This window comes from Rhodotorula toruloides (assembly GCF_000320785.1).
Source record: "Rhodotorula toruloides NP11 unplaced genomic scaffold Scaffold3, whole genome shotgun sequence".
Lineage (NCBI taxonomy): Eukaryota > Fungi > Basidiomycota > Microbotryomycetes > Sporidiobolales > Sporidiobolaceae > Rhodotorula > Rhodotorula toruloides.
This window is the reverse complement of record NW_015622963.1, coordinates 1219535-1231872: the sequence shown is the minus strand read 5'-3', so window position 1 is coordinate 1231872 and position 12338 is coordinate 1219535. Positions and strand designations below refer to the sequence as shown.

Here is a 12338-nt window from a genome sequence, read left to right as displayed (position 1 = left end):
GGGGGGGGGAAGAGTCAGCGGCAGTCTACCCGAACTGAGCGAGGTCGAAAACGCACCATCGTCACCGAGTACCAGGAAGCCGTCTAGGAGTCTCCGAACGGCCGTTAGCGAAGCCCTTCACAGCAGAACCGGGAGAACACAGAGGCACTCACGAATCGCAAGGCCCTCAGCCTGATCCCTCTCGCCTTGTCTGCAAAGAGCGGATGGTGACCCATACTTCCCCTCGATATCTCCTTCTCGACGCTGCCGCTTTCCGTCTGCGCGGCCGTATTGGACGAGGAAGTCCTCCCGATGAGAGTCGCCTCTGCCGAGTCGGGAGCGCGAGTGACAGCGCGCTGGGGAGCCGCTGGAAGCCGTGGCTGGCTGTGAGTCATCGTATGAGCGCCAAGTAGCGTAGCAACAAGCTGTACGAGAACGAGAGCGAGCAGTCCGAGGCCAACCCCCGCTGCTCGCGAGATGAGGACAACTTGCGCAATACCAACGTTCGCAGCTTCCTCGCCTAGACGCGCAGATAGAGCTATCACATCGCTTAGGCTGTCAGCAGTGCCCGCCGAACGTCTGCGCCAGCCAAACAGCGCGAACGCGTCTCCCGTCTCGCCTCCCCCGCTTCGACCCCTTCGTCTCGACGCGCATCTGAAGCGCTCCAGGGTGGACCACGAACGTCTGAGGGAGGTCTAGAGTCGGACTCGCGGACGGACGGGCTGATCGGGCGTGTCGAGGTGAGTCTTGCGACCCGTTCGGCAGAGGGAGATGGGCAGGACGGGCGAGCACTTGGACGGTTGCGCTGTGGCAGCTCGGACAGGCGCATAGGTGCCCTTACAAGGCTGGGCACGCGGCCTCAGGTCCTCCAGCGCCCGTGGACAACGCTCACCTCCCTCGACCCGCAGGACAATCGGCGCGTTCGTTCACCTTCAATCGCTCACGCCGGCGGTCACTCTTCTTCTTGCATGTGAGTCGCGCTTGTTCAATACGGCAGGCTGCCTGACTGTGCGCTCATCCCGAGGCGCCGCGCCCGTTTCTACAGCCCATCCACCTCGTCCCGATCACCTCGCTCTTTCGCACCCCTACGCTCCTTCGATCCTCGTTCCAGCGATGTCTTCGCCTCCTCCGCCGTTGACATTGTCGGCACTCCTCGCCGAACACTCGGATGACCCCCATGCCGCCCTTTCCACCCTCCTCAGCCGCTTCAACCGCCTTCTATCCGACTATTCTGTCCTGCGACAGGAGAAGGAGAACGCGGAACGTTCTGCCGAGCGCAGTGCAGTGGAGAATCAGCAGCTGTGGCGGAGTCTGAAGGCGATGACGGGCAGTTCGAGTCCGCGGCCGCCGGTGAGGGGGGAGAGCAGTCTGCCGTCGAGGCAGAACTCAGAGGGCGGGAGCACGGTGAAAGGGCTGGGGATCGGTGGAAGCGGCGAGTCGACGCCTGCTTCGCGAGGGTTGAGGCGCGGCTTGTCATCCGAGTCGAACCCGGCCCGCCTCGACCTCCCGAACAGCTCGTCTGCTTCATCCTCACACAACTCCTCACCCCGATTCGGCCCGTCGTCGTCGAATTCAGTCGACTTCGAACCGTCCACTCCCGCAGGCACGTCCTCCGACCAGGACCGCTCGCCTCGACTCGCCTCGAACTACCACTTCCCGTCCTCCTCTTCACCCCTGCGAGCGAAAGCCGCCACTCCGCCTCCAAACGCCTCGCCCAGACACATGCACCGAGACGAGCCTATAGGCGCATCAGGTCTTCGCAAGGCCAGCTCGCTCGACCTTGGGCGCGGAAATCCGCCAGAGCCCGATGCCGAAGCGACGAACAACTCGCCCAGCAGCTTCGTCGCGCCATCTGTGCACATGACGCTCCCCGACGACTACTCTGCCACCGAGCCGAAGACTCCTCCACCTCCATCAGTCAACGGCCCGCTCGACCGATCCCTCCTGCTCAACCGGCGAAGACAGAGCAGCCCGCGCATCTCGGGCAGCGCGAGCATGCCCATGATCGCCAACTCGGACGCTGCGGGCGGGAACAGGTTCTTGCCATCGATCCAGCCCGTCAGCCCTTTCTTCAACCCGTCGCCGAGGTCTGGCGAGCGGGGAGAGCCGATGCCGACTGGGTCTGCGGCGGGCGAGCAGCTTCAGCAGCAATTGCAGGGTGGAGCAGGCGTGCCGAAGCGGGACCGGACATTCTCCGCAGCTTCGGCGGCGTCTCTGCCGCTTGGAAGCGCATTCGAGGCCGGTCAGCAGCAGCAGCGCGAACAGTACCTCCTCCCGACCCGCTCTTCCTCCACCAACGTTCCTTCCTCGTCATCTTCGTCACACCTCGCCGAATCTGCCCTTCCCCGGGAGCGCGAACGCAGGCCGTCCGCTCCCGCTTCCAAGCTCTCCCAGACCCGCTCCGCAGGCGAGTCGAGCGGCGAGCCGTACCCCTCCAACTTCTCTGCCCCCGCTTCTCGCCGACCATCGGGAACGGCGCCGCTTCCTGCGCTCCCTTCGCACGAAGATGTGCCACTCCCGCCTCCCCCTCCCGCAACTCCGCCCGTTCGACCAGTCCTCACCCCGTCCCTCCTCCCTCTCGCCCGCGTCCGTATCGCCAGCTCCAACATTCGCATGAACGAGAAGCACAAGGAGGTCATCTCGTTCGTCATCGAGGTCGACCTCTCGCTTCCTTCCTCGCCTTCCGATATCGACGGGCCAGCAGGTTCGACGGTCCGGTGGCGCGTCGAGAAGCTCTACTCAGACATCCTTGCGCTCGACTCGGCTGTCAAGAACAAGACGAACAAGCAGGAGACCAAGAACATGACGAGTTTGCCGGACAAGAGCCTGTTCAAGGATCATGCGCCGCACAAGAGCGACCAGCGAAAGGTCCGCATTCGCTCTTTCATCGCTGTCCGCCAAATCTGACATTGTCTTCCGCCGCAGGCTGTCCTCGAGCGATACCTCCAGACCCTCGTCTCCCTTCCGCTCCGCGACCGCTCCGCCGTCTGCGCCTTCCTTAACAGCGACATCGCCTCCGACTCGCCGTCTCCAACATCGAGCGGGCCAATGGCGGGATGGCTGACGAAGCGTGGCAGGGCATTCGGCGGCTGGCAGACGCGGTACTACATCTTGACGCCTGGCTCAACGCTGACCTACTACGACGCGGTGAGTCGCGCTCGCCGCTTCAGCAGCTAGTTTCAGCGACTGATGCGGTTTCTGCATGCAGCCTGGCGGCAACAAGCTCGGCGAGATCCCGCTTCACTCGGCGACAATCGGTCGGCAATCGTCGAGGTCCGCCGATCCAGGCGAGGATGCCTACCTCCACGCCTTCCTCATTCGCACGAAGGACGAGAAGGAGCAGGAGGCGGACCACATCCTCTGCGCCGAGAACGACGACGTCCGAGACGCCTGGGTCGTTGCGTTGACGACTTTGCGGCCGAAGGGTGGCTCGGCGAAAGCGAACGGCAGCGAGAAGGACAAGGAGCGAGGGTCGGCACCGAGCGCGTCCACACCGCCTATCCCGACCGTCGTCTCGCCCGAACCTGAACCTTCGACAGGCAAGGAGCGACGACGATCGGGCTCGGGCCCTTCCACCGTCGGCGGATCTGAGCAGCAGGGTACGGCGCAGGACCCGCGCAACCTGTCTGCCCGGTCAGCCGGCGACCTTCCGCCGTCGTACTCGCTTCCCTCCAACCTCGATGCCTTCGCTCGCGGCATGCCTGCTCTCGACGCAGCTTCAGCTCGTGGCATCGGGACAATCCCCGAAGACGGTTCAGTCACTTGCGAGCCATCGTCATCGCGGGCAGGCGCGACCAAGCTACAGGCGCCGCCGTCTCGTCGACCAGCCGCGCAGAACGAGCGACCTCTCAGCCCCGACCGGCGAGGCGACACACAACAACCACCAGCGAGGCGACACACAACCACCACCAACAACGCCATCGCAGCAGCACTCGACCAAGTACAGCGCCAGCGACGTGTCAGGACCGATGAACGCCGTGCCTCTCCCCTCCGGCTACGACTTCAAGAAGATCGAGCGGCAAAAGAAGACAAAGTCATCGTTCTGGAACTTCGCCTCGCGCAACTCGAGCGACAAGGGTTCGCCTGGCCAGTCTGCCGCCGCTCCCGCACGACCCGTCTTCGGCGTTCCGCTGAAGGAGGCGGTCGCCATTTCGCGCATCCGGCCCGGTCTCGAGTTGCCCGCTATCGTGTACCGCTGCGTCGAGTACCTCGAAGCCAAGGTGAGCTGCCTCGTCGTCCCGTTTGTGTTTGTAGCTGACCCGTCGATCCGAGCAGAACGCGGAGCACGAAGAAGGCATCTTCCGACTCTCCGGCAGCGCAAACGTCATCCGCCTGCTCAAAGACCGCTTCAACGCCGAGGGCGACGTCAATCTGCTCCAGAGCACCGAGTACTACGACCCGCACGCGATCGCCGGTTTGCTGAAGCAGTACCTTCGCGAGCTGCCGGTCCACCTCTTGACTCGCGAGCTTCACGGTAACTTCCTGCGGGTGATCGGTGCGTCCTGCCCTCGTCTCTATCCTCTATTATTTGTGCTGACAGACCGTCGAACAGACCTGCGGAACCGACGGGACCGCGTCAATGCACTCGGGAAGCTGGTCGCGCAGCTGCCCATCGAGGAATATACACTCTTCCGCTTCTTGTGCGTCGTTCTCTCGTCAATTTCGCCAACGATTACTGATACTCGACTCCTCCAGCTTCGCCCACCTCTGCCTGATCGCTCAGAACGCCGAGACGTCCAAGATGAACCTTCGCAACCTGGGCATCGTCTTCTCTCCGACTCTGGCGATACCTGCGCCGCTCTTCAGTCTGTTCCTCAGCGAGTTTGACGTGCGTCAATGTCTCGGCGAAACCCCCTCACGCTCTAGCTGACATTTGCCTACGTTCGACCAGCTCGTATTCGCCGTGGAATCGGAGACTGGCGCCGCCAAGCCCATCACGCTCGAGGAGGAGGCGACAGAGGACACGACAGCTCCTCAAGAGCGACGGACAACGAACCGCAACTCGCAGATCTACGAGGCGAGCGGAGCCAACAAGTTGATGGAGAGTGAACTGCGCCGGCTCAAGGGTGCGCTGCACCGCTGTTCACGCGAAAGAGACTTCTGCTGACTCGCGCATATTCCGCGTGCAGAAAACGACGAGGAAGAGGCGACTGGCGACTTGCCGGACGAGTCGGACGGGCCCGAGGAGACGACTCGGGTCATCAGCCCGACAGACGGGGACCTCACTTCGTCCAGTACCTACGACCCGCACTACTCGCACTACGTCAATCCGTCCCTCGCCAACCTCCCCGCTCCGCCTCGCAGTCCCGGTTTGCCCGCCTCACCTCGACCGGGCGCAACCTTCCAGACGTGAACCGTCCCTACGGCATACCCAGCTTTCCTTTCCTCGCCTTTGTCATTTTGCGGCGTCGCAGGCCTTCCCTCTCCAATACCCAGATATCAGCTCTGCGTCCTATTTGTGTAGTCTTCGCACCTAGCTTTGCTTCGCGCTGCCTCTCCTTTCCCTTATGTCGTTACGTGGCATCGCATACCGTGTCTACTGCATTTCTGCCGTGAGCAAGGGGGGCATCCCTCGACGAGACGAGGCAGAGACCTTCGCAACTCTCGCTCGACGACAACGCTGCCGCTCGACCAGCGTTCTCTGCTCGTTCTTGCTCGATAGACTTGTTTGCATCGACGCAGGCTACTCGCACTTTGCACTGACCATCCAAAGACTACACGACGCACCAACCCCTGCTCCCTCTGCCTCTCGCGCCTCACTCGCTCTCGCACTGAGGCAATCAGGCAGCTCTACCGGCCTACCACGCTGTCTCCTTAGGTTTTCCCATCCGTGCTGCGCGCCTCGCGCCCGCTATGACGTCCTCTCTGCCTCGTGCTCGCCGCCGGGACTCGAGGCAGAATCGCTCACTTCCTGCGCCACCTACTCGGTATAGTGGCTCGCCGCTGCACCGGAGAAGACGATAAGGCTGCTGTGAGCAGGTGGGGGCTTGAGCGGGCAGCGAGGTATGGCATGGACGGCTCGGCGGACGAACGAGCGGACGAGGAGCGCAAGGGACTGAGCTTGTCGCCCCCAGGCGGCGCTGGATTGCTTAGTCGAGGTCGATGACCGGGTTTGAGACGCTGTGGAGCGCATCAGACGGTCGAGGAGGACGCTGGATCAGCACGAAGGGCGGAGGAAGACGACCTTGGTCGCGCGCTAGGGCTCTGAAGGAGCTGCTTGTCCTGCGGACTGCTGCAGGAGGACGGGTCAAGCTGCATGGTCAGATTAGCGGTCTTCTGCGGTGGAAGGTCATGGCTCAGCAGGCCGCTGAAGACTAGCGAGGAGGAATGACGCAAATGGACGACGGGAAGTGGACGAGCATCCTCAGCGCCGGCTCTTTCTCGGCTCTTACGACGCTCTTTGAGCTACCTCTGACTCCGCCTGAGACGCACGAGATCGGTGGACGTGCAGCAGCGGATGGTTCAGACTCAACCCTTGCCACGACAGGCGCGCCCGCAGCTCTCGCTCGTTCGGCACCTCCCTCCCGCTACAACGACCACGAGCGGGTTGTTTACCCTGCTCAGTCGGCGAAGAGCCATGACTGCTACATCTCGACGCCCTTTGTGCTCGCCAACGAGCCATACTCGACGCACCAGCCGCCTCGACGTCCTCATCAGTCTCCGCTGCTCGAACTGGTATACAGCTCCAAGTCAAGACCGCCAGGCGCAGCACTGCAAGGTTTCAGCGACGCTGGAACCCGTCAAACATCGACCTACAGCATTCTCGACCTCCGCGACGCCTCTTCGTCCGCCCTCCGCCCGCTCGCTTCTCCTTCACCACGACATCCACCTCTCCGCATCCTCTGCCGGTGGCTGGGACCACGGCAGAGACAGGAAGGCAGCACGGGATGGTGAAAAGCGGAGGAAGAGTGCGGCGGCAACCTCAGCAACCCCCTCGACGCCTCTTTCGCCGTCTCGTCGCTCTTGGACTCAGAACAACACAGCAACTTCGCCTCGATGGTCAGCCGGACCTTTCGCACGCCTCACGACTCGTCAAAAGCCCTTTCACGACCTTCTTTGCCTCGCGCTCCTCCGCCTAGCTCTTTCTTGCCTTCTCTCGCTGCCGACACATCCTGTACAATGCCTTCGACCCCTCATCGGCGTACGAAGCGCTCTCGACTGCTCACTCGCCGGCGATAAGGGTCCGTCACATCCTCTCGAGTTGGTCCCGAGTCAAACGGCTGCTTTCCTCGCTCTCTGCGCTGTCGGACGCGCCCGTTGGATGAAACTGCTTCGAGACGTGTGCTGAACCTTGCCGTGGTGCGCTTGTCTCTACGCCACTCGACAACGTTTGCGACAAGGGCGAGATGGCTGGGCGCTGTGACCGGGAACGGACTCGGGCGGGAACGACTTTGGTGCGCGCGCTCGCTTTCCTCTCTCTCCCTCCTTCCCTTCACTCGCTCACACCCTTCCGCATTCGAACAGCAACTCGCTCTCTCACTTGCACACCTGACACCTCGAACACACTCGCACACACCCTCACTCGATCCAGCAGCCATGCTCTCCGCTCGCTCGCTCCTCCGCTCCTCGCTCGGCCAGTTCGTTGCTGCTACCGCTTCGAAGGCGCTCGACTGTGCTACTGCGACCGTCCTCTCCAGCGCCTCGAGTCTCATGGTGCGTCCCCAGACACTTCGCCCTCCTCAGTCGAAACCGTCACGCTGACTCGCTTCGTCCAAACTCGCAGACTTGCTTCGAGACTGCTCCTGTCGCCTCGAAGACTCGCTCCTCCTTCTTCGAGCCGACTCGCGCGAAGCCCGCTGCTCCGGCTCTCTCGCTCGTCACCCCTCTTGCCGTCACCTCCCCCTCTCCTAGCGACTCGCTCACTGCGCTCGACGCTCCCGCCAAAAAAGAGCTCACCATCGACGTCGTCGCGCACGCCACCTCGCTCGACATCCCCGAGCCTCCCTCGCCGACTCTCTCCGCCACCTCGTCCATCTCGTCCTCTCCCTCCTCGCCCATCTTCGACTCGGACGCCTCGTCCTTCGTATTGCAGCAAGTTGAGGAGGTCCAGCGCTCCGCTGCCTACACGATCAAGCGCGAAGGCCTCGACGACATCCTCGTCAGCATCGACGAGACGTTCGGCAAGAAGGGTCTCCTCCGCGGCATCTCGCTCGCCGACGTCGAGGCGTACGGGATCAAGTTCATCGAGATGGAGGAGCCGTATGAGCTGGCACTCGAGGCGTCGCGCGGGAACCCCCAATGCGAGGAGGACGAGATCGAGCGGGAGGAGCGTCTCTGCTGCCGCCTAAGCGACCACATCTTCAACTGGCTCGACCGGCAACTCGAGAACCTCGACGCCCTTCCTCCCTTCGACCCGACGCGTCCCGTCGCTCAGACCTTCACCCCCTCGCGCCTCGCTCGCCTCGACTCGACCGACGCACTCGTCGACATGCGCACCCTTCGCGCCCGCCTCTCGCTTCCTCCTCCCGCTCGCCAGACGCTGCAGAAGCTTCCCCGCGATTGCCGCCCCGACACATCCAACCTCCGCGTCGAGCTCGCCAAGCGGTCGTGCAACCTTGCCGAGTACAAGGCTCAGCAGCGGGCTCAGCGGGCATTCATCGAGCGGCCACGTCCTGCACGAGGACCTGCGAAGCGCGCTATGCCCATTGCGCAGCGTAGGATCCCGTCGAGCGCACCTCGCTTCGACTGAAGGAGGAGGAGGACGACCTTCTCTTCGCCGGCGGTTGGAGGAGTTTCTTATATCTAGTCTCTCGTTCTGTGGCTCTGTGTATCGCTCTCGTCACTGTTGTTGTACTCCTGGTCCCTCTGCACCGTCTGTATCGTTCGCTTCCGGTTCTCCTCCTGTCCCGCTCGCTCGTCACCGCTGCAGAGAGGTTCGCGAGTCGCCTCCGCACTCGAGAGACCCTCTGAAAGTTGCCACGTTACTTCGTAGGCCGTACGATGCTGATTTGCCGTCGACGGCGTCCTCGCTCCGCGACGAGTCGCCAGGTTGAGCCAACTTCATCTGCTCGCTACGCTTCTCATAGCTCGCCTGGATGCTCGAGGCTCATGTTCAAGTTCTGGAAGTCGAAGAGCAAGTCGCCCAAGCAGCCAGCGCAACCCGACAAGTCCCCTTCCCCCGCTCCGCCCGACCATCCAAAGCGGCCGTCCACGCCTTCGCACGCTCTGCACGGGCTGGGACTGTCTGTGCCGCCTCGAGAAGGGACTTCGACCTCGTCACGACGCGACTTCAGCTCCTCGACAGCGCCTAGCTTCGACTCTTCTCGTCTTTCGCCCGAACCTCTCGCAGCGGGTTCGAGCGGCGGACACGGCGGTGAGAAGGGATGGACTGGGTCAGGCAGTAACGGGGAGAGTCGAAGAGAGTCAGATCAGAGCGCATACAGCAATGCGCTGAGGGAGAAGAGCGTCAACGTCCTGGACTTTGGGAGGAAGGCCTATCCCGAGGGTCTGAAGGCTCCGTCCGGGCGTTCCGACCGCGCAGTCTCTCCAGCATCGTTCGCCACAACGACATCGATGATGCACTCGCGCTATCCCACTCCTTACGGTGCGGAGAATGGAGGATTTCCCGACAACGACCCGACGCAGATCCACGGTGCGCCCTTGCATCTCCACCTGTCAACCCGGCTGAGCTGACAACGACTCTCTACAGCTCCCACAACCTGGTCGGAGATGGCGCATCAAGAGTTGGTCGCCAATCTCTCGCCTCGCGAGCGGACGAGGCAAGAGATTCTGTGAGCTTCCTCTTTCTTGCCGTACTCGCTGCTCTTCGCTCATCGCTCGTTCACATGGCAGCTGGGAGGTCGTGGCGAGCGAAGAAAGGTAGATTCTCGCAAACGTCGTCGCGAACGAGACGCTGATTTATCTGAACCTGCAGATACGTCGCGGAGCTTCGGTCTCTCGTCGACCTGTATGCGCATCCACTCCTTCACCCGCTTCTCTCGAACTCGCCGTCTCCGCATACCTCTCCCAGTCTCAGCTTGTCGCCTACTATATCCTCGCCCTCCCCGCAACTATCCGCTTCCCCTTCGCCCGATCTCCCCATCGCCTCTCGCTTCTCCCGCTCGACCTTGCGACTGTCATCGCCGACACCCGACGACGATAACGACTTGTCGGAGATCTCGCACGGTCCCAGCACGAGCGGTGCTCTCAGTCTTTCCCCCATACCTTCCCTCCCGACCGGCGCACGGCAGAACGCCTCGCAAACCTCACTCAATGTCCCAGGCGCCAGAAGCCTCGCCAACCGCGTCGCGTCCTTCGGCTCCCGTACTCGGCACCCTCTACGACCCGAGCCGTCAGCCACCAAGCTGCACAAGTCGGCGTCGAAGGCTCCGCCTGAGGTTTTGCAGCCTCCGCCGCTCCCGGATGCGCTCAAGCAGGTCTTGGAGGCTACTGTCGAGATGTTGAAGGGACACGAGGAGCTGAGCGCGCGACTGTGCGTCCCTTTCGCCCAATTGGCCTCGAAAGTTTCGCTGAAGCACATCGTTCCGCAGGAAGGAGCAGTGGGCTCGGGCATTCCCCCTTGTTCGGTGCGTATTGAGGTTCATTCTCTGCTCGGCCCCACTGACAGCGGTTGTTGGTCGGCTCGTAGAGGACTTGCCGCGATCTGGAGTGATCAGGTCCGTCTCTTCTGTCTGCCGTATCGAGCGAGACTGACGGTTAAGTTGTAACAGCCCTGGTTCCTTCAAACCTACGCCTCCTACATCGTCGCGCTCGAAGAGGCGCTCGCCATCCTCGACACCTGTCTCCCCTCGCCTCACTCCCCCTCTCTCTCTTCTTACGCCTCACGCTTCAAGTCGCCCAAAACCGCCGCCGAGAAGGAGACGAAGCGTCTTGCCCGGGCGCTTATGCGGCTCGAGGAACAGGCTGCAGCGGCGGGCGAGAGCAGTTTGAGCATCTGTTTGAGCAAGCCGTTGATGCGGCTATCAAAGCTGCCGCTGCTCATGCAGGCGCTGCTGTACCATACTGGTTCGTCCTCTTTTTTGTATCTCACGGAGTAGCGCGCGCTGATCGCTTCGACTGGCCAGACCCGACGACGCACGAATGGGAGAAGGTGAGTCGCTTTCCCCCTCCTTACAACGCCTCTGACTGACGCCTGGCTGACGCAGACACGAGCGATGGCTCTTGAAGTCGATGCGTTGGTGCGATCAATCGAGGACGAGAAGCTGGAGGAGGAAGAGCGGGAGAAGGTGCGTCCTCGGCACGCTTCCGCTCGAGCAGCTCGCTCACCTCATCTGTACAGACTCGCGACGCTCTTGCACGAATAGACGGCATCCGAGATAAGGTGCGTCCTACTGTCGAAAGTTCTCGACTCGCGTCGCCTGACCCGTTCGTCCACAGGCCTTGATGGCACCTCGCAGCGCCCGCATCCTCATCCAGGAAGTCCCAGCGCCGGACGCACGGACGAGACGGCGACTATCGGCGCCGACTGCGCGAAAAGGAAGGAACGAATGGCTCATCAGGTTCACTGATGTGGTCATTCGCGCCGAGAAGACGGGCGAGACTGAGTGAGTTCCGCTTCTTCCTCTCCCTCTTCGTCGATGCTGACGCTTGCTTTGCTTTGCAGCATCCCTGGTAGCTTCTCACGCCAGAAGGAGAAGAAGGGCAAGCAGGGCAAGCCGCGCAAGAACGGCAAGCTTCGCAACACCTGTGCGTCCGCCTCCCTCTCCACGCTGCTAGTAGCTGCTCGTAGCTGCTCGTAGCTGCTCGTAGCTGACCACCTACCCCGGCAGACCGCTTTGTCAGCGTCGAGCGCTGGGAGCCGCGCGAGATGGCCGACCTCGCGCTGCACGACCTGAACGAGTTGCGTAGGCTGAAGAACGAAGGCAGCGCGCCTCCTTCGGAAGACGGCGAGATGACAGACTCGATCGCCGAGAGCCGCATGAGGTGCGCACGAGCTTTCTTCTTTCCTGTACGGAGCTGACCGCCTTGGACCTGCAGCTTCCGGTACGACACGGACGAACCGCAACCCGTCCGCCGCGACTTCACTTCCCTGCGCTCGCCTCCCGCCGCACCCTCAGCCAAATTCGGCCACCGCCTGCGTATTGGCTCCGAAGGACCGCCCGGCGCGCGTTCACCGACACCGAACCAACACCAGCACCGCTATGACTCGCCAACGGTCAGCAGCGCTCTCAAGGCTCAGCCTGTGCGTGCGAGTGTGCCAGCGCAGAATGGAGTGAAGCACGAACCGCAGGCGGGCCGGTCGTTGGCGCACGCGAGGGACGACTCGACGTTCGCTTTGTATAGCATCTGGTCTTCAGCGCAGGAGTAAGATTCACCTTCGTCTTCTTGTTGTTATGCTTCTCGCTCCTCGCACTGCACATCTGTTCCGATTCTGTGATCTCCGAGCGACGGGATGAGCC

General features: G+C 62.4%; 5 protein-coding genes across 5 annotated transcripts in view; 4 read left to right on the top strand and 1 right to left on the bottom strand.

Annotated features, from left to right (window-relative positions):
• The window catches only part of RHTO_05047 (sulphite efflux pump protein), a gene marked incomplete at both ends in the record, with an annotated part of 2220 nt that extends 1846 nt beyond the window's left edge, over positions 1 to 374 (bottom strand). The window contains 2 exons of the mRNA XM_016418710.1: positions 57 to 83; positions 153 to 374. Coding sequence (XP_016275986.1) covers positions 57 to 83; positions 153 to 374 — 249 coding nt within the window. The remainder of the gene's footprint in view (positions 1 to 56; positions 84 to 152) is intronic.
• A 718-nt stretch (positions 375 to 1092) lies between these two features.
• RHTO_05046 (RalA-binding protein 1) lies at positions 1093 to 5332 on the top strand (the record flags this gene model as incomplete). The annotated part of the gene is made up of 9 exons (XM_016418709.1): positions 1093 to 2847; positions 2905 to 3126; positions 3188 to 3753; positions 3815 to 4199; positions 4255 to 4474; positions 4532 to 4619; positions 4675 to 4807; positions 4871 to 5045; positions 5109 to 5332. 9 exons carry the CDS (start codon positions 1093 to 1095, stop codon positions 5330 to 5332), a joined length of 3768 nt encoding a protein of 1255 aa, XP_016275985.1.
• Positions 5333 to 6315: 983 nt separating this feature from the next.
• Positions 6316 to 6873, top strand: RHTO_05045 (uncharacterized protein; the record flags this gene model as incomplete). The annotated part of the gene is made up of 1 exon (XM_016418708.1): positions 6316 to 6873. One exon carries the CDS (start codon positions 6316 to 6318, stop codon positions 6871 to 6873), a length of 558 nt encoding a protein of 185 aa, XP_016275984.1.
• Positions 6874 to 7515: 642 nt separating this feature from the next.
• Positions 7516 to 8668, top strand: RHTO_05044 (uncharacterized protein; the record flags this gene model as incomplete). Its single annotated transcript, XM_016418707.1, has 2 exons — positions 7516 to 7632; positions 7703 to 8668. The coding sequence occupies 2 exons, from the start codon at positions 7516 to 7518 to the stop codon at positions 8666 to 8668; spliced, it is 1083 nt and encodes a 360-aa protein (XP_016275983.1).
• An 827-nt stretch (positions 8669 to 9495) lies between these two features.
• RHTO_05043 (DH domain containing protein) lies at positions 9496 to 12247 on the top strand (the record flags this gene model as incomplete). Its single annotated transcript, XM_016418706.1, has 14 exons — positions 9496 to 9571; positions 9629 to 9710; positions 9772 to 9798; positions 9854 to 10411; positions 10470 to 10505; positions 10568 to 10595; positions 10650 to 10944; positions 11004 to 11029; positions 11085 to 11165; positions 11219 to 11260; positions 11317 to 11483; positions 11543 to 11625; positions 11709 to 11862; positions 11917 to 12247. 14 exons carry the CDS (start codon positions 9496 to 9498, stop codon positions 12245 to 12247), a joined length of 1986 nt encoding a protein of 661 aa, XP_016275982.1.
• Positions 12248 to 12338: the final 91 nt, after the last annotated feature.